The 27146-nt window shown below is 38.6% G+C and overlaps 1 protein-coding gene across 1 annotated transcript; it reads left to right on the forward strand.

Annotated features, from left to right (window-relative positions):
* The first annotated feature begins 20116 nt into the window (after nt 1-20116).
* On the forward strand, nt 20117-20266 carry LOC137778127 (cytochrome c oxidase assembly protein COX14-like). The gene has a single exon (XM_068565127.1). It carries the CDS (start codon nt 20117-20119, stop codon nt 20264-20266), a length of 150 nt encoding a protein of 49 aa, XP_068421228.1.
* Nucleotides 20267-27146: the final 6880 nt, after the last annotated feature.

Below are 27146 nucleotides of genomic sequence, written 5' to 3' on the forward strand. Positions count from 1 at the left end.
TATTTTAGTTTTACGTAGTAGGCTTGTTAAGAACTAAGGAAATATATTTGCTATCGAGTGATCAATTTGACAAAAATCTATTATCTTTACACAAACCAATGCAATTTTTAAAATATTCAGCACCATTCTAAGATTTCAATGAAGAAAACAAAACAAATTTGATTTTAGGAACAAAGCACTTTTAGCAGAGTTTTAAAATAAAAATTTCTTCCATATTCACTTCTGGTATAACACGGACTTTTATCATTATTTGACTTATATGACTGCCGTATTTTTTCTCAAGTTGACATAAAACGTGTGAAAATATCCAAAAAAAAGGCAGTGACGATCCTCTAGTATTCCAGCATAGTCTTTCAGAGTCAGAGGTGACAATATATATCAAACGTTAAGGACTTTTTGAGATTTGTAAGGGGATTTCAAAATGTTGGAAATATGAGTGAAAACTGTGATAGTATTTATATGGGGTTGGATAATAGGAAAAAAATTTTAATTTTAATGTTTTCTCTCTTGATAAGAATTCCTTGAGTGATAGATCACAAGTTCCCTTCCATAAAGCAAAAGCATATGTTTTTCCACAGACTACCAAACACATTTGGACATCTATCTAGGTTGTAAATGTAGATTTCAGATAAGATTATACTTATATATAATGTGGTCTGTCTCCTACTTCTCAACATCTCCTAAACACTCACTTCTCACAACACCCACCCCTCTCAGCTGATGCCCCATCTCATTCCATTTTTTATTGAAAAAAAAAAAGGGAGACTATCTCATCTCCTTCCATCATATCTATCATTTACCTATACTTCCAGCCTCCTTCTCCTTGCCTCCTATATCAAAATTGACCAATCACTCTGCTTCTACCCTGGATCCCTTTGGCTCTCACTGGCCTAGAACTTCACTCCCCTCTCCTACATCAGCTCTATCAGGACATACCACCCCAAAATATGTCACTTTGGCATATTGATTATTTTGAGCCAAGGGCACTTAAGAAACAGCAGATGCAGGGAGGGCTCTCTGGCCTCCTTTTTTCTACCTAAAAAACACCATAAAATTTCGCATGAGAAAGGTGTCCTCCCTGTACCAGGAAGAGACGAAAACCTTTATCACCATAGACTGGGAATCAATGCTGAAATAGATCTCTACAAACAAACTTACTAAAATAACTCATCTGTTTTGCCCTGCCCCAATATATCTCGAAGACACTTTCCTTTAATTTACTGCACCAGCCCAAACCCCTTTATCTTGTCATTTCTTCACAAGTTTATGGTGTCTTCGTCTAAAAGGTATAAAAGCTTTCTAATCTAGTCAATTCTTCAGGCCTTCAGTCTCTTGTAAAGGCCCCATGTACATGTAAAAATTTAATAAAACTTGTATGCCTTTCTCCTGCTCATCTGTCCTAATGTTAGCTTAATTCTGAAGCCCACCTGGAGACCCTAAGAGAGTAGAGAAGAATTTTTCCTCCCCTCCACTCCCATCAGCTTCAAAACATGCCTAATCTCATACTTTATATCATCCCTCTTGACCCAATATTTACCCTTCAGCCACTATCCCATTTCTCCATTCTCCCTCACAGCAAAACCTGAAGGAATTTTTCCTCAGTAGTGGTCTTCAAAGTTTTTTGCTTACAACACCCTAGAAGAATTTTGTAAAGCTATGTATCCCCTTGGCACGTTATTAGTTTAACTTTTAAATTTTTTTACATTGTTTATATAGTTGCAAAGGCTGTAATTTCCAGAATATTGTAAATATTGGTGTTTTAACACTGCCACATCAGTCTTTAAAATATATCAGTAAATCTAAATATGATATTCATCATTCACTAGAAAACCAAAAACAATTTAAAAAGCTCGTCTTTAGCGCACAAATTTTACATCATTCCTTCTTTTAAGTTTAACTCCTAGTTCTAATTCACTTTCTTCATAGAATTTTATCCTAATGTAACATATCTTATGCTTCAAAGTCTTCTATTGATTACCTATCATACTTTTTTGAAAAAAAGTATATGAAATTAAAATGTTTACATTTTTCCTGTGACCAGAAGTCTCTAAAAGTTAAAGTGTCTTCTGAATTTGTTGTAATTATTAAAACATAACAGATCAAAATCACATTGAAGTAAAATTTTATTGGAAATGCTATCTTAAGTGAAATGAGTAGATTTTTTTGATTGGCTTATATTTCTCTCTCTCTCTCTTTCTCTTTTTTTTTTTGGTTGCATGGCTTGTGGGATTTTAGTTCCCCAACCAGGGCTCAAACCCAGGCCCTTGGCAGTGAAAGCGAAAGCGCGGAGTCCTAACCACTGGACTGCCAGAGAATTCCTTGATTGGCTTATATTTTTGAGGATAGCTTACTGCTCAGAATGATGGGGCTCAGCATCAATTAAATTCCAATTTTTCATTTTTATGTGATAAGAAACTTGTTCACATTACTAAGTAGACAGAAATAGAAGAAAATCTGTTGCAGCAATATCAGTCATTTCTTTGGACTCCTAAATTAATGCCCCAAATGACTCTGTGTACTATTATCACATTATCATCTTCTTCAATTTTGTTGAAAGAATATGAAAACACCCAACATTCAAAATAATTTATTGGAGTTACTGCTTTCTCAACTCAATGTCCATGTTGTGAATTGTCCCTCTGCTTGTCATCCCTGGACATTTTGCACCCTGGGGCAACATGCCATTGTTATACAAGGAGGAGATGTATGCCTTTCTTTTGGAAAAAGGGAAAAGAGTGACTGTGGAAGCTGAAGTGGGAAAGGGGAACCTGTGCCCACAACACAGGCCTGCTCTTAAGAAGAGTGTTTTTAGGAAAATGCAATTTTAGAAAAGAGTTTATATGAAATTGAAGACCTGAAAACTAGTCCCTTGGAAAGTCTTTGTGTGCCCTAGTTTAAAGACCACTGGTATACACCTGCTTTTTCTACTGACTCCTGTTCTCTCTTAAAATCCACCCTAATTGCACCTCTGACCCCACAATGCCATTGAAAATACTTTTACAAAGGCCATCAACAATATCCACATTGCTAAGTCCAAATAAACATCAAGAGTAAGAAGTAGTTACAAGCTTCAGGAAAAGATAAAAAGAAATTCTAATGCAGAAATCTGACCCAAAGTTGCTATTAAAGAAGTTACTCTCACAGTGGTCGAACACAGTGCACCTATTTTATAACTAACTTTATTAATAAAGACCAGGACACGGGATACATTAGTTTAGGGACAGGTCTCCTGATCCAACTGGCTCCAAGCACGAGCGCCATAGTTGTGCAAAGCTGCATTTATGCAGCCATGGCTCTGGTCCATTTTCTGAAATAAGCTGGCCCATTAGAGCTTTGATGAAGTATCTCACCAGGCATTGGCAGCTTCTGAAATGGTAGGAAAAACTGCGTGTTTTGAAGAAACATTTGGCTCAGCCATCGCTATCTCACCCTCTTCTTAGCAGGTACTGACATTTCAAACTATTATTTAGAAAGGGAAATTTAAAATATTAAGGTAAAGTTTGGCAGGACTCACTAACAAAAAATTCACTGGTCCCTAAACAAACTTCTCTCTTTAGGCCACATATAACCAGGTATTGAACACAAGATGTTTTGCGGGGAGGGGAGAGTGAAGCCAACGTTACAGCTTCTTATTGGGGAAAACAGTCCTCAGGCATCCAGAACCGCCTTTCCAGGATTCAGTTTAAAAATCCTGGGCATTACCTCTAGAGCTTTCAAAAAGCCTCACAAAATGCAGAAACGTGACTGGTGCAGCATTCTTTTTGGAGTCGATGGTATCCTTCGGTAAGGTTTAATTCTCCATCGCGTCAACCAAACGGGGAAAGTCAGAGCATCTTTTTCTCCTTGAATAATAGATTCTTCCCCCCCACCCCCACCCCAAGCCTTTTCTGTCTAGGAGCCTCTGTCTCTCTCTCTCTGTCGCAGCCTATGGAACATTAAAAAGTATATAGCTTACTATTAGACTCCTGACACGCTTGAAAGTCATTTATCATCTACTTCCTCCTCAATATAAAGCATCAATTTGAAAGACTCGCTGTAGACACTGTTTAGAGAGGGGCGGTGATGAATACCCGCTGACGTAATGCAGTGGGGTTTTTGTTTGTTTGTTTAAGAGCCACAGGAAGAAGCCTGGTTTTGTAGTGGAATTCCTTCTTCAAATCAGGGATGGTGCTTCGGGACATTTTCTGACAGCAGGGGAGCACGCGAGACTCGTAGTGCCAGCAATCCGTAGCAGCAAACGCCTTCAGTTCTTTGTGGGAAATCTCCCAGGAAGGCAGGTTTAGGAGCATGCGCACACAGATTTTGTGTTGGAAGCAGGGGAGCATGCGCAACAGATGTACGGATTCAGGCCAGACTTTTCCGAGCATGCGTCGTCGGGTCTGGCGCCTGTCGCAGTGGTCAGAGACTCCTTGCGGATTCCCGTCCCCACCGCCACCTTGGCCGGATTCCAGGCTCGTGGCAGAAAGGCTGGTGGTATATTCGTTTTTATGACTGAAGTTTTAACATCTTTTTTTCCATCTTAAATCATTTTTTTCCCAAATACAAATATATACTGAGTACGCCTTGTAAAATATCTAACAATTTACGTTCAACGGCCCACTAGAAAAATAGGCAAAGGACTGGAGAACAAAGACTTACCAGAAAAATAATTACAAATACGCTTTAAACATACAAAAAGATGCTTAGCATCAGTTGTGATAAGAGAAGGCAAATTACACTGAGATACTATTTTTCACTCATTGAATTGGCAAACATTGAAACATTTGGCGATATACTGTACTCTGTAGGGGTATATGGGGAAACGAGCGCTGCCTCACAGTGCAGATGGGAGAGAAGAATGTCGCAACCCTTCGTGGTTATCAAACAATTTGATCCAACAATCCCACTTTGGGGAATTGTTCCTATAGATACACTTGCTTCCATATGAAATGACGTATGAAGTTGTTTATTGTAATTAGCAAAAAGTTGGAAACTACTCAAATATCCATCAGAGGACTGGTTTTTGAAAACAGTAGTACAGGAACTTCCCTGGTGGCTCAGTGGTTAAGAATCCGCCTGCCAACGCAGGGGACAGGGGTTCGATCCTTGGTCCGGGAAGATCCCACAAGCTGTGGAGCAACTAAGCCCATGCACCACAACTACTGAGCCTGCGAGCCTAGAGCCCGTGCTCTGCAACAAGAGAAGCCACTGCTCGCCACAACTAGAGAAAGCCCACGGGCAGCAGCAAAGACCCAATGCAGCCATAAATAAATAGTACATATACACAGTGGAGCATTATGCAGCTGTGAGAAAGAATGAGGAAGTTCCCTATGTACTGATAAGGAAAGATCTCTAGGATATCTTGCTAAGTAAAAAGCCCAGGTACCTATCTGGGCTTTTTACTTCGCAAGTAAGTAAGATATGCCTTTTGTGTAGGAAAGGAGAATAAGATTCTATGATCCTTTCTTGTTTCCACATAAATTCTGGAAAGATACATAAGAAACGAATAATCATGATTTCCTGTGGGGTGGAGGGGAAGACAGAGACAGGGTGAGGGACTTCTCAGTGTATGCATTATAATGTATTACTTTTTGAACCATGTGAATGTTATCCATTAGAAACAAAAATAAAATTATAGTAACTTTTTTTAATGCAGAAATATGTAATATAAAAAATGAAAAATCCTCCCCTTCTAAAGCTAACTACTTTTAATAGATAGATGTATGTTCTTCCAACATCTTGCTTTAATCTTAAAAGTATTTTAAAAAATTTAATTATGATGTATACTATTTACATCCTTCAGAAATATGCAGGAAAGAGTTTTTAAAACCAAAAGCTCTTGGTCTGTTATATGTTTAAATTTATGCACCATTTATGTTTGTTAGTCATTTGGATATCCTGTTGTGTGAAGTGCTCATTCAAGTCTTTTGCCCATTTTCTATTAGGTTGTCTTTTTCTTATTTGGAGTAGTTTTTTATACATTCTGAATATATTTCCTTTGTACATGAACTCTTTTTGGCTTGTCTTTTCACTTTAATATATTTTGATGAACAGAAGGTCTTACTTTTAACATGGTTCAATTATCAATTTTTTTAGATAGGTGGTACTTTTTCTTTGGTCCTGTTTAAACAATCTGCTGTTAAACATATTTACTGAGTTCTTAGTTTCTGGGGTTTTGGGGGGGGGTTGTTTGTTTGTTTTAGTTCTATAATTTCCATTTATTTCTTTTAGTTTTCAGTGCTCTGCACCAAAGTTGTCTTTTTTCTTTGAACATATTAAGAATTGCTATTTTAACATCTATATCTGATAACTCCACTTGCTGGTTCCCCTTTGGGTCTTTTTTTTTTTTCCCCGTTGATTTTTGAATATATCAACTTGTCTCCTTTCATGCCTGGCTATTTTTTTTGAAATGTGGTCATTGTCTATGAAAAATTATAGAGATAATTTGAAGCCTAAAATAGTGCGCTTTCCCTCAAGAGAGAATTCATGTTTGCTTCTGACAGATGGCTAGGAACACTATCAATCTCAGAACAACTTAATCTGTTCCAAAATTGAGATAATTCAGAATTGGGCTTTAGTGCTTATGAGGGCCTGTTTAACCTACTCCTCTAGTGTGACCTGTTGCGTCCCAACCCAAAGCCTGAGGATTTGCCCTAAGTCATGTTCCCCAACCCCATGAGTCTGTACAAAGCTCTGTCCAGCTTCTCAGCTGCAGCTTCTGAAATTGGAAGATTGGCAGAGCCCCAAATACTGAACTCAGCTACCTAGATTTCCATCTTTCTGTTTTCTCCTGAATCTTGGCGTGTAATTCTTCATGGCCTTATTTGCTCTCCTATGCTTTAAAACAGATATTTTTAAATATTTTATCTGGCTTTTCCAGTTGTCCTCTAGGAAAATTGATCTAAATTGCCTATTCTTTTTTTTTTTTTTTTTAGCATTTCATTTTTTTAAAAAATTTATTTTTTTTTGTTTATTTATGGCTGTGTTGGGTCTTCGTTTCTGTGCGAGGGCTTTCTCTAGTTGTGGCAAGCGGGGGCCACTCTTCATCGCGGTGCACGGGCCTCTCACTATCGCGGCCTCTCTTGCGGAGCACAGGCTCCAGACGCGCAGGCTCAGTAATTGTGGCTCACGGGCCCAGTTGCTCCGCGGCATGTGGGATCTTCCCAGACCAAGGCTCGAACCCGTGTCCCCTGCATTGGCAGGCAGATTCTCAACCACTGCGCCACCAGGGAAGCCCCAGACTTTTTAAAAGCTATGATTGTTCTTTAAATCAGAAGCTCTCAGGACTTAAGGGCTGTGTGTTGAGGTCATGGGTGGTGGAGTCAGAGCTGGAAGTGGAGGGTAATTGGACTACCTTAGACAGAGCCTATTTTGACAGCTGGATGTCTCTTTTGTACTGAAACTTCTCGGGCTTCATCTCTAGCTCTCGGTAGTGTTTCATGCAGGTGACCACTCCATTCTTCATTTTCTCTGAGACCTTATTCTTCTCCTCCTTCTCTCTCTCATTCATGATCTCTATTTTGCTGACTTATTTTCCTTTTCCCAACCTCTGGTTCCCTAGAGCTTAATCTGGGGGTCTCTCCTCTATCTAAACTCTCTTTCCAATTGATCTCGTGCAGACATATGACATTAAATATTTTCTGTGCAGAAAAATCTCAAATTTACATTTCCAGCTCAGATATCTTACCAGATCTTCTATCCCATTACCTCCTTTTTTTTTCCATTAAAAAAAATTGAGGTATAACTTACAGCTCAATGAATTTTACATGTATATACATCCATGTAGCCACCACCCAGATCTATACGTGAGACATTTCTGTCATGCCTGAAGGTTCCATCCATTGTGGCCTTTCCATTCAATACCCCCTTCTCAGAGGTCTCTAGTATTACTACAATTTTGCCTGTTCTTGTACTTCATATAAATGGAATCATACAGTGTCTATCTTTTTGTGTCTGGCTCCTTTCACTCAACAAAATGTTTTAAAAATGTATTTGTGTTGCTCTATATATCAGCAGTGCATTCTTTTTATTGCTGCATAGTATTCCATTCTATGAATATTCCACAATTTGTTTCTTCATTTTCCAGTTATTAGATGTTGCTTTTCCCCCCCAGTTTTTTTTTTTACTATCATGAATAGAGCTGCTATGTTATGAACAATTTTGTACATTCTTAAAAATATAACGCACGTATTTCTTTTTATCCCACCACCCGCTTGGAAGATCTGATTGGCTGGCTTAGGTAATAACAACATTCTAAGAGAGAAACAATGACCTTGACTTTTTCTTTCAAGTTCTTAAATTCAGTAGCAGTTTTTTAAAAATCAATACCTAAAATGAAGGTATTGGTTTTTAAAATCAAGTCTGTGAAGATAACTGAAATCATCAGTAATGAACTTTACAGAAAATTTTAATTTTCTAATCCTAAGTAAATTTTCAAGAGAATTTACCAATTTTATTGACTCCCTATCCCAATGATTTTCTTTCTTCAGAGAACCTACAAATCATTAGCAACTTCTGGGACAGGTGAAGAAAGACGTGCACGCAAACATTTGGTTTCTTTATGCTGGTTGTAATTGCGCCAGGGAGACAAACAGTAGCCAAGACACTCTCAAACCACAGACCCAGTGCCTTCTGTTGACTACTTTAGCCCTTCTTCAGTGAACTTATTCTTCTCCTTTACTTCCTGGCTACTCAGTGTGGTCCTCAGATCAAGAGCATCAGTTTCACTTGAGAGCTACATTAGTTACCTGCCAGTTGTGTAACAATTTATCCCAATATTTATCAGCTTAAAACAACACACATGTGTTACACTGTTTCTGTAGGTCAGCATTCTGGGCACAGCTCAACTAGGCCCTCTGCTTCACAGTCTCCCATAAGGCTGCAATCAGGGTGGCATCCCAAGGTCTGCAATGTTGTCTGAAGGCTTGACTGTCACCAACCCTGAAAACAGCCAGTTTGGGGCTGTTTTATTTACCTGCTGACCGAAAGAGTGCTGAATTATTTACCTGCTTAGGGCACCCACGTGTCTCAGGCTAGCTCTGTATCACCACAGTGATTTTTCTTTCTTTTTTTTTTTTTTAACCTCAGTGGTTTGATTGGATCACCTAAACCAATTCATCTGAACAGTTTCCAGCCTCCTTGCTTTTTCTCCTTCCTGACTACAATCTGCTTTCCCATAGCAACCATAATGATAATAAAAAATAAAATTAAAAAGCTGTGCACATCACATCCCTACTAAAGCTGTCCAATGACTTCCCATTATTTAGAATGAAATAAATTTCTGTAGAATTCACAAAATCCCGTATGATCTAGCTCCTGCCAGACTTTGACTCCAACTCAGACTACTCATCCCCTTGATTATTACACACTAGATGTACTGGCCTTCTTTTGGACGCTTGATTACACCCAGGTATTTCTCCTCAGGGTCTTTGCTTGCTCTTCTCTCTGCTCCCAGATCTTCTCATAGTGGCTCCTTTTCCTCATTTAGGTTCTGGTCATGGAAAGTAGTCTCCATTCTTTTTTTTTTTTTTTTTTTTTTTTGTGTTGGAAGCAATCATTTATTGATCAACACAGGTCGCTGCAGTATATAAACTTGTAATTACATCATCAAGAACATTCATAGATATATCTGTAGGCTTAATTTCTAGAAATGGATCCTTGGATCACAGAATAACTTCACTTTATTTTGAGAGCTACTGCCAGAATGACCTCCATAGAGATTATACCATACAACAGTCTGACCAGCTTTGTAACAAATGTCTGTTCCTCTGCAGAGTAGTCTCCATTCTTAATCTCTATCATTTAAGTTTCCTAATAGCATTACCCAAGATCTGAAATTCATGTTTGTTTACTCATGTTGTAGAATGTTAGAAAGGGGCTCTGACTTAGAATTTTAGCAGAGACTCCAAAGGCCAAGCATGGTATAGGAGGTAGCAAGTACTCCTAGGACCCCACGCACAGTAAGGGATGGAGAAGTTGGTTCTTCCTACAACAGCAATCACCCATCCATAACCCATAAAAGAGTTTGGGGGATCTCAGGGGAGCATTTCCCAGGAGAGATCATTGTCAGTATGCTCTGCATGTGTGCCCCTCCCATGGTTGTGGGGAGGGAGGGGCTAACCCCTCTTTGAAAGAGACTTCTTGGAGGGCTTCTGACATACATACCCTGCTCAGGGTTGGATGCAGTTCTGTGGACCCTGAAGCTCTACTACATTTGGTACTTCTTTAAAAAGAAGAACATAAAGTTACAAATAAAATGAGGTATTAAAGTAAATATTTACTTAAGAAGAGAAAATAAACAAGTTATATAATTTAAAAATATACCACAAACAGATATCACAAATGTCACACACCCAGAAAAATAAGATAATATTTTCTTTTTTTAAAATATTTATTTATTTTTATTTGGTTGCACCAGAACTTAGTTGCAGAAGGTGGGCTCCTTAGTTGTGGCATGTGAACACTTAGTTGCAGCATGCATGTGGGATTCTAGTTCCCTGACCAGGGATCGAACCCGGGCCCCCTGCATTGGGAGCGTGAAGTCTTAACCACTGCACCACCAGGGAAGTCCCAAGATAATATTTTCTTAAAATGAACTGCCTGACACATCTCAATAATACTTTTTCTTCTGTGTTTTGGCTGCATGCTCTTCAATCACCTCTTCATATGACATTGACTGTGTACATTCCTGCCCAAGAGAGAACTTCTTTCTGACCAATGAGCTTTCCAATGAGTCCTCTGCTTACAATGATACAAGTCAAATAACTAGACAACTCTCCCACACACTAGCTTCTAGCTCTTTACATTTGAAACTTGTTTCTCCTCCGTTGTTAAAATATTTCCTGTAGGACACTTTCGTATTGTTATCCAGCCCTGGCCTGGCACCTTTGTCTCATGTTGCAGGGCCAGTGAGCCCTGTGAGTGGTAGGGAGGAGTATTCCCTACCAGGAAGCTATTCCTATACCAGGACAGCTAGCAATAATTTCACTATACATGGAAGTAACTGGAAATCATATAAAGGTATCCCATTGAACCCAAACTGAATATATCCCCAGTTCAACTTCCCCAGATTTCAGAATGGCTGAGAGCATTCTAACTCCACCCAGTATCACCCAGAGTGTTAGAGAGGAAGTCTGGAGTGGAAAGAAACAGCGGTGATTCACTGGTCAAGGCTTTGTCAGACCCATTCTAGAGAAGGGGAGATGCTCTAAATTAGTTTGAAGATCTGATCATTTCACTGGGCTAGGATTTTAAAAGTCAAAACAAAGAGAGCATTCATTTGTTTATCCACTTATTATCTAAGAGGTGGGGGCAGGGAAAACGTTATTCAGCAAAGGGAGTTTGTCTAGGACAGATGGGAAAGAAAAAATACTTTCTATTTGCACCTATAGAATCCAGCTCATTCCACAGGTGTGCCTTTTGTGTCTCTTAGAAGCAGACTGTCTGCACCATGAAATGCAGGTGCCTTGTCTGCCCTGTTCACCACCGTATCCCCAGCCCATGGAATGGTGCCTGCCACATAGCAGGTCCTCAATAAATATTTTTCACATGGATGTCAGACTCGGAGTATACAAATATAAATAAGCTTCAACCCCTTTCCTCAAAGAACTCAGTCTAGTGGGTACTGCAGACAGGAAAAGAAATGATTTCAGTGCATCACAGTAAGCACTGCAGAGCACTGAGGGTGGCTGGGCAGCAGGGAAGGCTTCTTGGACAACATGAGATGAACCATGAGGAATGATTAGGAGTTCAGGCTGGGGTGACAAGGGTACGGACAGGTGTGCAGCAAGAGCACAGCACCACAGTTTTAGAGAATGCTAAGAATCGCAATGGGAAATGAGGCTGGAGAAAAGAGGAGGAGACTTGAACCGAAAGCTTATTTGGTAGGTGATGGGGAGCTGCCGAAGGGTTTAGGCCAAGAGTGGCGTTACCAGAATTGTATTTGACCACAATAACTTTGATGAGTTGGTAAGGGGTGAATTGAAGAGGAACAAATTCAGAAGTAAGGAGACCAGTTAGACAGCTCTTGTAATAGACTAGGCAGGGTTAATGACATCCTGACTGACCCGGGTCACAGGTGGTACAGATGGAAAGGCGGAATGGTTTGGAAAATAAGTAGGATGTCAATCAGCTGGGTTTGGTCATTATTGGATACACAGGGTGAAAGAGCAAGGAGTCTGTGCTGACTTCCAAACTTCTGGCTTGGGACCGAGAAGCTGGTGAAGCTTTGAGCTCCGGGGCAGGACATGTTTGTTAGGTAAGACAAAGTTCAGTTTTGGACTAGTTGGATGCATTTTAAAACTTACTGTCCTTTCTCTTTGTTGCCATCCCATCCATCCCCTTTTCGTTTTTATACAGTTTATTCTCTAGTGAAGCAAATCAAGGCGTTTAATCCTTCTTTGTTGCTAGCTCCAACATTGGTTTCTCCACCCCATGACTTTCTTCATCTATTCTTGTAATCCTTTTGCTGTTTTCTTGAGGTCTTTCTCTTTCAATATAGGCCATGAGTTTATTTTTCTTTGTGTAATCCTAGAAATAATAGTTCATGCCAAAGCCATGACAAAATGGGTCTGAATCTGAAGACACAGATAACATCTGTGATTTTGCACACACATGTGTTTTTGCAGAGTTAATGTCTTAGGTACTGTTGCCTTTCTAGGGTGAAGGACAGCTATGACCCTTTGAAGCAGTAGGTTTGTCACCAACTTCCTGGTGTAGGTAGTTGCTCTGTCATTTATGACGGTGGTTAATTATCAGCCAGAGAGAAAGATTCCCCTCCCCCACCTTTTTTTGGCCTTCTGCTGAATCGATCAAGTTTTATTTGATTATTTTCTTCTATCGTTTTGAAAATTATACTCTATGTGCTTCTACCAATTAGCCTTAAATTTTCAACTCATGTGCTTGAGCATATTTTTCTAAAACCATATAGAGGTAAGCATTTAGTTGAAAGCAATGGAGCCAGACTGCTAGGATTTGAATCCTAGCTCCACACAGAGTGGTGTGTGAGTTGGGAAAGTCACAAAATCTCTTGATGCTTTAGTTTCTTCATCTGGAAAGTGGAGATGATAATAATGCCTAACTCACAGGGTTGTTGTGAGGATTAAATGAGCCAAATACATATAGAACACCTGGCAACAAGTGATAGATTGACTTTCCAAGTTGGTACTTTAAACTATAACCTTTGAGAAAATAGATGATATAGATGAAAATGTTGGCATAAATGCAAAAGTATGCAGTAAATAAAATAAAATGATTAGTTTATTCTTTAAATCTGAGGACTTTTCTTGCTTATTATCCTAATATTCCATTTGGATTATATTTACTAGCTTGGGACATCCAGGTGGATTGCTGGCATCCTTTCCAGTGTGCTCAGGGGAAACCTCAGGGGGGAGAGGTCATTCTCACTGTTAACACTATAACTTGGCCTATAGTGTTTTATTATTTTTTTAATTTAATTTTTATTTTATATTGGAGTATAGTTGATTTACAACGTTGCTATGGTGTTTTAAATGAACAAGAACCAGTCTTTGATGTTTATGTTGAACCCCAGATGGTCCCATTTTTCTTTTTGATAGCTGAGTTAGGGAAGCACTGTACAAGACCAGTTCTTTTTTTTTTTTTTTTTTTTTAGCTGCGTTGGGTCTTCATTGCTGCACACAGGCTTTCTCTAGGTCCCATTTTTCTGCCTTTGACATTTGTGTGGTACCTAGAGCTGTGATAGTCATCTCATAACTACGAGGGAGCCTGTTCATAAACAGAGGTGGCAAAGAGGAAAGATAGAATCTTGACCCTTGATGATGTAACTGACCCTGAAATTAATCAACCCTGGAGCCTTGTTACCTTCAGGCTTCTTGTCATGTGAGATGATAAATCTCTTGTTATTTAAGCTATTTTTAGTCACATTTTCTTTTCTTTCTTTCTTTTTGCTTTGGCCATACCACATGGCTAGTTCCCTGACCAGGGATCGAACCCGTGCCCCCTGCAGTGAAAGCATGGAGTCCTAACCACTGCACTGCCAGGGAATTCCCTAGTCACATTTTCTATTACTTGCAGTTGAAAGCATCCTGAAAATATAAAATATTACATGTCCCATATTCTGTTTAATAAATTTTTATGGGTTTATTATCAGTATTTTTAAATGATTAATATATCCATACAAATTTTAAAATTTGTCAGTTTTAACTTGTAATATAGCAAATATTAATAGTTACAACCTACATAAACAAAACTTTTGGGGTCTTTAATAATTTTTATAGTGTAAAGTTTCTAAGACCAAAAAGTTTGAGAACTACTGTATATATTATTTCACTATACAAATATACTACGTTTATTTTGGCTGTTCTCATACTGTGAACATCTAGTTTGTTTCCAAATATTTGCTATTATAGCAAATACCATAGGGACAGTTTTTAAAAGTATTTTTAAAAGGTTTGTAATGGAAAGTTCCAAACATATACAAAAGCAGAGAGAATAATATAATGAACCCAATGTTTCCATTACCCAGATTCATCAACTATCAACATATGGATAATCATATATCATCCAGACCCTCCATTTTCCCCATCCAGATTTTTTCTAAAATTTTATTTATTTATTTAATTTTGGCTGCGTTGGGTCTTCGTTGCTGCACACAGGCTTTCTCTAGTTGCGGTGAGCGGGGGCTACTCTTCGTTGTGGTGCGCAGGCTTCTCATTGAGGTGGCTTGTCTTGTTGCGGAGCATGGGCTCTAGGCATGCTGGCTTCAGTAGTTGTGGTGTGAGGGCTCAGTAATTGTGGCTCATGGGCTCAGTAGTTGGGGCTCACGGGCTCTAGAGTGCAGGCTCAGTAGTTGTGGCACACGGGCTTAGTTGTTCCATGGCATGTGGGATCTTCCCGGACCAGGGCTCGAACCCATGTCCCCTGCATTGGTAGGTGGATTCTTAACCACTGCACCATCAGGGAAGTCCCAGATTATTTTTAAAACAATCCCAGGCATCATGTAATTTAATCTGTAAATAGTTCTGTGTATTCCTCTAAAAGATAAGAATGTTTTTAAAAACATAACCACAATACCTTATCACACCTAAAAGCATTTTAACACTTCCTTGATATTATTAACTACCCAATCAGTGTTCACACTTCTCTGAATGTCTTATTTCTCTTTTAGTACAATTTGTTTGAATCAGGGTTTGAATGAGGTTTACGTGTTGTAGTTGTTTCATAGGTATCTTAAATCTCTTTTAATCTATGGTTTTCCTCTGTATCATTTAAAAAATCTCCTTTATTTCTTGTTGTTGACAAAACCAGGTTCTCTTCCTATATGATTTCCCTGTAGTCTGCATTTAGATGACTGCCCCCTGTGATGTTGTTTGACATGTTCCTCTGGCCCTTATGTTTCCTGTAAACTGGTAATTAGATCTAGAGGCTTGTTCAGATAGAGATTCAAATTTTTTCAAGGAAGTGTGGTAAGACTACATTATAGGTGTTGATGTGTAATCCCATTAGGAGTCTAATTGGTGTCTGACTGTCTCTTTTTTTGTGATGTTAATAGCAATGCCTATATCCATTGATACATGATGGACTGAAAAATGATAATATCTGAGTTCTAATATAGTTCTCCTCTGTTTCTTATCTGAAACTCTTATCCAGAAAAAGAAATTTCTCATTATTTGGTTATCCTGAAGTAGAGATCATATAAGAAAAACAGAAAAATGCTTGATTTCCCCTTTATTTCCCCTTTATTTACTGGTTTAAATAATAAGTTGGCTCCCTAGCATCCTCCCAAGGTGAATAATGATACTTTGTTTCATATTGTTTAAAAGGACTGACAATAACAAAGGGTTGTTATGGGTATGGAGCAACTAGATGTTATACACTGCTGGGGGGATATAAATTGTTATAACTACTTTGGAAATCTGTCTTATGGTATCTTCTAAGGCCTATATATGGCCCATCTAAACCATTCTATATAGGCAACAGAAATGAGTGCTATATCCACCAAAAGATATGTATAAAAATGTTCATAGCAGCACTATTCTTAACAGCTTCAGACTGGAAACAACTAAACTGTTTATCAACAGTAGAATGGGTAGGCAAATGGAGGTATAATCAGAAAGTGGAATAATACATATCAAAGAAGAAAAGAACAAGAGATTGCCATACACAGAAACATGGATGAACCTCACAGATGTAATGTTGAGTGAAAGAAGCCATACACAGAAAAGTATATACTGCATGATTCCATGTATATGGAACTCAAGAATAGACAAAACTAATTTATAGTGATAAAGGTCAGAATAGTGGTTATCTTTGGGGGATACTGTCTAGAAGGGAGTGTGAGGGTTTTGGGGAAGATGTTGGGGAAATGTTCTTGTAGCTACTAGAACTTACTATATGTATCAATGTTATGCTTCAACAAAAAGATTTTTTAAGACAAAATAAGCATATATATCTGTATTGCCTATATGCCTGAAGACATTCTGGAAGAAAACACCAGAAACTAATAACAGTGGTTTCCTGGGGATGGGATGGATGCTGGTGTGGAAACTGGACAGAATGGGTCAGGGCTGTGTGGGAGACGTTTTTCCCATGTAACCTCTCTCTCTTTTTAAATTGATATAGTTGACATAACATTATATTAGGTTCAGGTGTACAACATAATGATTCAATATTTGTATATACTGAGAAATGATCATCACAATAATTCTAGTTAACATCCATCACCACATATAGTTACAAATTTTTTTCTCATGATGGGAAATAACCTTTCTATATTTAAAATGTTTTGAGTTGTATGAATATATTATTATCTAAAAGTTGGTTATCTTGGGACTTCCCTGGTGGTCCAGTGGCTAAGACTCCGCGCTCCCAATGCAGGGGGCCTGGGTTCGATCCCTGGTCAGGGAACTAGATCCTACACGCACGCCTCAACTAAAAGATCCCGTGTGCCGCAACTAAAGATCTGCATACTGCAAGGAAGATCCTGCACACAGCAACGAAGATCCCATGTGCCGCAACTAGGACCCAGTGCAGCCAAATAGATAAATAAATACTTTAAAAAGTAATAATTATTAAAAAAAAATTTTTTTTAAGTTGGTTATCTAGTAGAATCCTGTTTCCAAATGGATCCATCTCATTTTTGTCACACAGGCATCTATTGTTTGTTTCCCAGCCTTTTGCTCTTTTTCCAACAATCATGAAATATGACATATGGAACAATTATTGGGAAAACTGACATTTTTGCTTTGAATGTTTACTAAAAGTCCTAAACATTGAAAGCTCAAATATTCTACAAAAGCAGCATATTCAAATGTCAAATTGTTATAGATATGTTAATTATAGGAAATATTATATGTCTCACCCACTCTCGCTTTTGATACCCTGCAAGTATTGATTGAATTTGCCCCATTTGTCCTTGATAATAAATAAAATTAGCTGGAGTAGAACAATACTGACTACAAAATCTTTTCATTCTTTGTGATAAATGATTCCTCCCAAGACAAGACTTGTCTTGGTCAAAGTGCCAATACCCAATTGTAAACATCTTTAGAGCATGTGTGCCCTAGAGAGCAAACAAGTCTCAGTCTTCTAAACAACCCTCTCCCCTACTGACAGTGATACAATGAACTTGAAGGGTCCCATAGCAAAAGGGATACTGAGGACAGAGCCAGATAGAGTGAGAGAAAAGTGCAAGATAATTTCACAGTTGGTTCCACCAAGTAGAAATAACCAGTGTGAAAGTGATAAATTATAAAGATGGGGAAATTAGCCTAATCCATTTGCCAAAAACAAACAAAAAACCCAAAACTCCCAGCAACTTCTCTTGTCACATAGTTATTTAAAACTTGAACAAAAATTAGTCTTAGTGTATTACCCCCTCGAACAAACATCATGAGCCCTTTACAGATCTTCAATGGCATACTTTCCTTTGTTTTTCCTGAGAAACACTGTGACTCCCCTTCTTTTCAAGTATTTATTAGACCTCTTTTCAAATGTATTTGATCAGAATTCTCTTTTCAAATAGTCTCTTTGAATTTTGATTACTTTTAATAAGGTCCACCTTCCCCACCCCTGCTGAACATCAGACATTTAATCTTCCCTGAGTGTCAAGAGACCCCTCTGCCCTTGCTCCCAAGACAAATCTTGAAAGGGGTTTGGGGTCTACTCAGATGTAGAATAAAGCCTGTAATTTTGATGTGTTAGGAAATGGGGTTTGGGATTTTTTTATCTCTTATAATTCCATGGGTTGGCTTAGATCAACTGGGTGCTTGGGATCTGTTCCACTTGGTGTTGGCTGATGCTATGGTCTGAATGTTTGTGTCCCACCAGAATTCATGTTGAAAATCTAACCCCCAAGGTTATTAGGAAGTGAGGCCTTTGGGTGATTAAGTGCTAAGGCTAGAAGTAGAATGATCGGGTGTAGAGAATGCGTTAGGATGTGCAGGATGGGGGTGCCGCTAACCCCCTGCCATAGAGTGGGCTGTTTTCTTAAAACTATGCATATAGCCTGGCTATGCTGTTTACCAAACATCTATGTAAATAAAGGAAAAATATAAATGTAGACAAAGAGGAAGAAGACAATTTAAAATGTTTGAGTAAATCAACAATAGAAGGATAGAAGATGTGGGATTAAGAATAAGTGTTTTGGGGGCTTCCCTGGTGGCACAGTGGTTAAGAATCCACCTGCCAACGCAGGAGACATGGGTTTGATCCCTGGCCCGGGAAGATCCCACATGCTGCGGAGCAACTAAGCCTGTGCGCCACAGCTACTGAGCCTGCACTCTGGAGCCCGTGAGCCACAACTACTGAAGCCCACGTGCCTAGAGCCCGTGCTCTGCAACAAGAGAAGCCACCGCAATGAGAAGCACGCGTACCACAATGAAGAGTAGGCCCCGCTTGCCGCAACTAGAGAAAGCCCACGCGCAGCAACAAAGACCCAATGCAGCCAAAAGTAAATAAATAAAATAAATAAATTTTAAAAAAAGGAATAAGTGTCTTGGGATTCCCTGGTGGTGCAGTGGTTAAGAATCTGCCTGCCAATGCAGGGGACACGGATTTGATCCCTGATCCAGGAAAATCCCACATGCTGAGGAGCAACTAAGCCCATGTGCCACAACTACTGAGCCTGTGCTCCAGAGCCTGCGAGCCACAACTACTGAAGCCTGAGTGCCTAGAGCCCATGCTCGGCAACAAGAAAAGCCACTGTGATGAGAAGCCCATGCACTGCAACGAAGAGTAGCCCCCACTCGCTGCAACTAGAGAAAGCCCGCGCACAGCAACGAAGACCCAATGCATCCAAAGATTAAAAAAAAAAAAAAAAAAAAAAAAAGGATGTGTCTTACTTCAGAGAAAATTTGGAATTAAAAATATATATGTTCAAATTCCAGTAGTGGGTCATCCTACAATGTATCTGACCTGTTGTCCTCAAAACAGTCAAGGTCATCAGAAACAAGGAAGGTCTGAGAAACTTTAATAGCAGAGAGGGGTCTAAGGAGACATGACAACTAATTATAATGTAGCATCCTGGACCAGAAAAAGACATTAGACAAAAACTAAGGAAATCTGAAACAACTATGGACTATAGTTATTAATAATGTGTTGATGTTGGTTCATTAACTATAACAAATGTACCACACTAATGTAATATGTTAGTAATAGGGGAAACTGGGTATGAGGTATATGAGAACTCTCTGTACTATCCTCTCAATTTTTCTGTAAATTTTAAAATGTTCTAAAAAATAAAGTCGACTAAAAAAAAGTTGTTTTTTTTTTCCTTTTTTTACCCAGCAGTAACCAAAATCTTATACAGAGAGGAAGTATTAGGTAATCAGTGATGTACCATGATCATTTTTACCTTGAGATTGAAAAGGTAACAGAAAAGTTGAAAGTGTTTGATTAATGAAGTTTAAGCAAGTTTCTAAAAAACTAAATTGCTCAAATGGCAGATTTGTGAATCTGGGGTTTCTTTTAATTCAAATAGGGTAATAAAGGCTCATGATCAAGAAAGACTTTGACATCTACAAGAGAAACTAACTTCTAGACTTAAGAAAATTGCTCTGGGCAACCACTGCGGGCTCCAGCCTTGCTGCGGGGGGTTATGCTACATCTGGCCCGCGGGGCCCTAGCTCGCGTTGGGAGCTGAATCCTAGAGGGGGACAACATGCCAACTGCCAAGAAACTAGCTAACATTGGCTACAAGACCTTCTCCACCTCCATGATGCTTCTCACTGTGTATGGGGACTACCTCTGCAGTGCCCGAGCCTACCACTATTTCCAGCTGCCCAGCTCCCAGTGCCAAGCTGCAGAATAACAGAACATCTCAGGAGTCTTGTAGAAATGGGGGGCTTTTTTCCTTGAGCAGAGATGCCTGAGGCATGCTGTGGAAGGAACTCACTTGCAGTCATTTTTGAGTCGAGGACCAGGGCTTTAATGGTTTTCGAATCCTGCTGGGAAAATGTGCCCATGTTTTCTCTGGTACAGCCAGTTTGGAGAGGCTATCGAATCATAACAGGAATGGGAGGGTGAGGCACACTTACAGACATTAAATATTTTGCCAAAAAGAAAAGAAGAAGAAAATTGCTTCAAATCAGAAAGAGTGCATTTATGGGAAATAGTGCTTATTTATGAAATATGTTTCTTAAAATTCAAGTCACATCATCGATGCATGTATTTTTTTCTAATTTTTTTCTTCCCCAAAGCAAAAAAAAAAAAAAGCAAGAATAAGTGTTAGGTTCTTTAGATGATTGTGATTTATTATCCCCTTTTGTTATCCCCCTTTGTATAAGTTAATGAGACAAATTATAATGAAATCGAAGTGTTTTTTTTAACAGTTTCTGAACCTAAAGCAGAATATTACTTTTGCCATAACAAAGGTTGAGAGGAGACTAAATCTAAGAAACTAGAAATAAGGTAAAAAAAAAAAAGGGGGGGGGGAGGAATAAATAGAAGTTAAAAATAATGGATCAATATGTGAGATATTTGGAGCCAAAAAGCAATGACACAAAATGGATGAGATTTAAAATAAAAGAGCCAGAAGCCAATAAGCTTTTGAAAATAAATGAAAAGATTAACATTTAATAAAAGTAAAGATTTAATAGTATCAGAGTTGTGCTCACATATTTATGTACAAATATGCGCATCAATGCTATGTATAAAAGCAGTAGGTTCCAACAATAAGAAAATAATTGCAATGCTTATATAAAAGGGAAAAATGTATAAGTATTAAAAGTCATCTTTTTGAAGATTATTGAAAGACATTGCAAAATGTTCATAATAAACATGGTATTAAGTTTAACACAGTGTATATACACTGGTTCTAATTTTTTAAATTATAAAATAGATATGTGTTTTCTCAAAATGCTAAACACAGAGTTACCATATGACTCAGCAATTTCACACCTAGGTATTTACCCAAGAGAAATGAAAACATATGTCTATGCAAAAGCTTATACATATGAATGTTCATAGCAGCATTATTCATAATAGCCAGAGTGGAAACAACGCAAATGTCCATCAACTGATGAATGGATAAACAAAATTTGATATATTCATAGAACATAATGTTATTCAGCAATAAAAAGGAATGAAATACTGTTACATGCCACAACATGGATGAATCTTAAAAACATTATGCTATATATATGGAATCTAAAAAAAAAAAAAGGTCATGAAGAACCTAGGGGCAAGACGGGAATAAAGACGCAGACCTACTAGAGAATGGACTTGAGGACACAGGGAGGGGCAAGGGTAAGCTGGGAGAAAGTGAGAGAGTGGCATGGACATATATACACTACCAAATGTAAAATAGATCGCTAGTGGGAAGCAGCCGCATAGCACAGGGAGATCAGCTCTGTTCTTTGTGACCACCTAGAAGGGTGGGATAGGGAGAGTGGGAGGGAGGGAGACGCAGGAGGGAAGAGATATGGGGATATATGTATATGTATAACTGATTCACTTTGTTATAAAGCAGAAACTAACACACCAATGTAAAGCAATTATACTCCAATAAAGATGTTAAAAAAAACAAAAAAACATTATGCTAAGTTGAGAGAAGCCAAACACAAAAAAACACATATTGTATGATTCCATTTATACGAAATGTCAAGAAGAGGCACATCTGTAGAGGCAGAAATTAGATTAGTGGTTCCCAGGGACTAGGGAGTGGGGAGTAGGGAGTGACTGCTAATGGTAGAGGGTTTCTTGTAGAGGTGATAAAAATGCTTTAAATTTAGATTGTGATGATGGCTGTGCAACCACTATATATATATATATACACACACACATACATATGTAAGTACATATATCAGTGTATATAGTATAAAATATCAGTATATTTCAAGTTTTTCTCTCTAGGTGGTGGAATCATAAGAGATTTTGTTTTCTTTTTTCTTCATTTTCCAAATTTTCTACAATGAAAAATGCCATTTAAAACAAATAAATGAGGGAATTGGTAACCAGTGCTACTCTGAATGTGACCTGTGAACTGGTGCTGGTCCCTAATTGTCACTGGTCTGCAACTAAATGCAGAAATTGAGAGTAAATACCTAGAAACTTTAAATAACTATTTTACATTGCTGTGATATCCAAGTGTATCATTGCTTTAATTTTGTTTTACTAAAATATTGGTCCTCAGTGGACTGAGATTAAAAATAAAAACCTGCTCCTTCACCACAGCGAGTTAGTGAAGCTCTGCCCTAGATAATTCCTTCATATCCTTTTCAGAAATGTTGAGATCAAAGGGTTGATCAAAACTAAAAACTAAAACATTAAAATAAGATATACAAAATCATAACAGTACAAATGATTTAGAGAAAATTATGTTTAGAAGGAAATAAAAGCAAAAAGCTTACAGATTGAACAGAACGAATAGAAAAGGAGAAAACAAAACAAAACCACTGCCATCAACCTCTAAGCCTTGAGCTTCCAAACTAAAACACCAAAGGAAGTCTCCCATCTGCCCCTTGGTTATGGCTCTCACTGCTTGTTACAGGTGCTGGGTTTTTGCAGGGATGGGAAATGGGAAAGGGGCTTGAGAACAATTTAAGTGCAAAAGCAGCCTGTACAAACCCTGAGGTAGGAAAGAATGTCCTATCGCCTCTTCCCTGGGTTGGATTCCTGAGGTCAGGAAGTCTCCCAGGAACCGATGAATCAGGTCAGCTTTAACACTCTTCCCAGACATATCAGGAGTGTTGTGGCTATCGTGGTTGAAGCCAGGAATGTATTTACCCAATTTTGGTGGTTATAATGTAATATTAATAGTACACTGCTTCTGACATACCCTCTCTCAAAGACATTTCAATTCCAGATGGATAGATATTAGCTATAAAGTGTTGCTAAATCTTTTGCAGTGAATTTGTAGGCTCTTCTGCTTAACTGGCATTTTGGAATTGGTGCCCGTCTCCTTGATGAGAGAAGTGTTGTCTTGGTGTCATCACCTCTGCCAAGGGCAGCGTTTCCTGTTGTCTAGCTCAGTGTTACTTGTTCCGTGAGAAACAATGGGGTGATGAATGGATTGCCTAAAAACCTTATCAAGCTGCAGTGACTTTCTGAAGTTTTCAACAGTTTCTGTGTGAAAAGGTTAACTGTGAATCATAAATAATGAAGGTTTCTCAACAGAATGTTTCTCTTGTGTGGACATTATATGTACTGACATACTAGCCATTTACCTTGATGTTTAATATCATTTTTTTCTTCCTTCCTCTAGTGAAAAGTGACAGGTTTTGGCCATTAAGGTAGAAGGAAAAAACTGTTTCAATCCAAGTGCCCTGTTAAATATCATAGCTCGATGTTGATGAGTTTCAGTAACTTCCATTTAGCTTTCCAAAATCTAAAATAAGACCTCCAAGCAGCCCCACTAGCTGTGGTAGGGAAAAAGCCTGCACTAATCTGATGAAAGAGAAAAGGTACTCATTTTATTCCACTTGTCCTTGGAGGCTAGAGGGAACATATTTGATGTTCAACAAAGTCAGGACATGGTTGATGGGCTCAGTGGCTCTTGTGTGAGGAATCAAGGAATCTCAGGTTAGGAATCGAGGGCTCAGAAAGGGAGGCAGTATGATGTTGGTTACATTGTGTTTTGGTCACGAATCTTGGATTGCAAGAGACATAAACCCCACTCTGTGTTTTGGTCACGAATCTTGGATTGCAAGAGACATAAACCCCACTCAAACCAGCTTAAGCCAAAATGTTATATTAGCATTGGCTCATATAACTGAAAGCCCCACTTCCAGACCACACTGAAAATCAAGGCTTCAAGCATGATTATATCAAGCAGAGTCATGTACAATTTGTCTCTCTCCATACACCTCTCTCAGCCCTATTCTCTTCTGTGCTGATAGTTTCTGCAAATGTCTTGACATCGAGACTAGCCGAGCTGGTTAGGTCACATGTTGACCCTTGAACTGTAGACTGTTCTGATCAGCCAGGCCTGGGTCCTGTGCTCATGCCTGATTTCCAAGTTCAGGCAGCTGTGACTTGTGGGTCCTCTGAATGTCCTCATCTTGATCCTGCAATTCAGGGATCATACTTTGTCAGAGGAGCTCACCAGATCACATGGATCAAGGTCTTAGGGAGATGGCTGGGGATTTACATGCACCCTGGACCCATCTGGAGCACAACTTGCTGTGGACCCTGTTGCCAGGAGTCCATATCTTCTGGCCACCACCCCAAAGGAGACTGAAGGCAGGAGGGAGAGGCATGTCTGTGGCTGGAGCTGAACGGGACAAGGGTTTGGGATGCAGGCAGGTGACATGGTGTGTCACTGAGCAAAAGCAAGAAGGAAGGAAGGCCAGTGGGTGGTGATGGCACCATGGAAGAGCGGTCCAAGAGCCAAGTCTTGGAGGATTTAGAGGTGGGGACACGTAAAGGGCTGAGGTAGGGGGAGGACAATTACAGTGGGGAAACAAACTGAGCAAATGGATGGAGGTTGAAACAAGATCTCTATGTGCTGGGTGTCTTGTTTCTCCTGTGCCTGCCTTGTACCAAGCCACTTTACAGATTAGTTACCCTTCCTTTTTTGCACAAATAATTTTTTAAAATTGTGATAAAATATGTGCAACACAAAATTTACCATTTTAACCATTTTTAAGTGTACAGTTCAGTGGCACTATGTATATTCACATTGCTGTGCAACCATCACCACCATCCATCTCCAGAACTCTTTCACCATCCCAAACTGAAACTCTATATCCATTAAACAATAACTCACCATTTCCCCCTAGCCCCAGCATCTGGTAACCACTATTCTATTTTATGTATCTATGAATTTGACTGTTCTAGGAATGTGATATAAGTGGACTCATGCAATATGTGTTCTTTTGTATCTGGCTTACTTCACTTAGCATAATGCCTTCAACTGTTCATCCACGTGTAGCATACAACAATTTCATTCCCTTTTAAGGCTGTACAGCGTTCCGTTGTATGTGTATGCCACATTTTGTTTATCCATTTACCTGTCTATGCATACTTTGGTTGTTTCTACCTTTTGGGTATTGTGAATAATGCTGCTATGAACATGGGTGTACCGTTAGAGCCCCTGCTTTTACTTCATTTGTGTATATACTCAGAAGTGGAATTGCTGGATCATATGGAATTCTGTGTTTAATTTTTTTGAAGAACTGACATACTGTTTTCCACGGCGACTGCACAATTTTACATTTGCAACAGCAATGCACAAGAGTTCCAATTTCTCCACATCCTTACCAACACTTGGTTTTGTTTTTTCTTTGTTTTTTAATAATAGCCTTTTAATGGGGTGTGAGGTGATATCTCATTGTGGTTTTGATTGGCTCCTTAATGATTAGTGATGTTGCATCTTTTCATGTACTTGTTGACCATTAGTATATCTTCTTTGGAGAAACATCTAATCAAGTCCTTTGCCCATATATGAATTGGATTTTGTTGTTGTTGTTGAGTTATAGGAGTTTTGTATATATTCTGGATATTAATCTGTTATCAAATATATGATTTGCAAATATTTTCTCACCATTGAGTATGATATTAGCTGTGGCGTTTCTATATATGGCCTTTACTATGTTGGGGTAGTTTCCTTCTAGTCCTACTTTGTTGAGTGTTTTATCATGAAAGGATGGTAAAGTTTGGTGAATGCCTTTCCTTCATCAATTGAGATGATCATTTTCCCCCCTTCATTCCATTAATGTGGTGTATTATGTTGATTTTTGTATATTGAACTATCTTTGCATTCTAAGAATAAGTCCCACTTGGTCATGGTGTATAATCCTTTTAATATGCTGCTGATAAATTCAGTTTGCTATTACTTTGTTGGGGATTTCTGCTTCAATATTCATGAGAGATATTGGTCTTTAGGTTTTCTTTTTTTTTGTGGTTTCTTTGCCTGGCTTTGGTATCAAGGTAATGCTGGCCTTATAGAATGAGTTAGGAAGTATTCCTTTTTCTTCAATTTTTTTGGATTAGTTTGAGAAACATGGATGTTTGTTCTTCTTTAAATGTTTGATAGTATTCCTCAGTGAAACCATCTGGTCCAGGATTTTTCTTTGTTGGGAGGTTGTTTGTTTGTTTGTTGATTCAGCCTGCTTATTATAGTTCTATTCAGATTTTCTATTTCTTCATGATTCAGTCTTGGTAGGTTTTTTGTTTCTAGGAATTTTTCCATTTCATCTAGGTTATTCAGTTTGTTAGCATACAATTGTTCATAGTACTCTCTTAGAATATTTTTTTATTTCTGTAGAATTGGTAATAATGTTCCACTACAAATAACCTTTGAACACATGCCTTCTGTGTGCAAGGCACACTGTGTTAGGTTCTGCAGACCTATCTCTGAGTAAGATTCCATGGCATCACAAAGTTTACAGTCCAATGCATTTAAAATGTGATTTAGAGACCAAAGTTTGATAACCTTCCAGTTTTCAGAATTTGTATTAACTATACTCTAATTACATTAACTATACATATTCAGAATTATGTTAACTAACAATTTAGGGTATCTGTTCGCAAGCCACATTCAGTGAAAGAAAGCCCTAATGATACAGTCTTACCAGCCCTTACTTTTTGCTACTACTGTATTCTTGCCAAAGGTCCCTGGTCTCAGAATATGTGTTATGTGTAGCAAACAATCTTGGAGACAGAGCCAGCCAGCAAGGGTGCACTCTAGTCCCGCATTACTCTTTGCACCACACACACTCAAATTTAGGCACGGGGATGAAAAATTATAC

The sequence above is a fragment of the Eschrichtius robustus genome, chromosome 15 (assembly GCF_028021215.1).
Source record: "Eschrichtius robustus isolate mEscRob2 chromosome 15, mEscRob2.pri, whole genome shotgun sequence".
NCBI classification, from domain to species: domain Eukaryota; kingdom Metazoa; phylum Chordata; class Mammalia; order Artiodactyla; family Eschrichtiidae; genus Eschrichtius; species Eschrichtius robustus.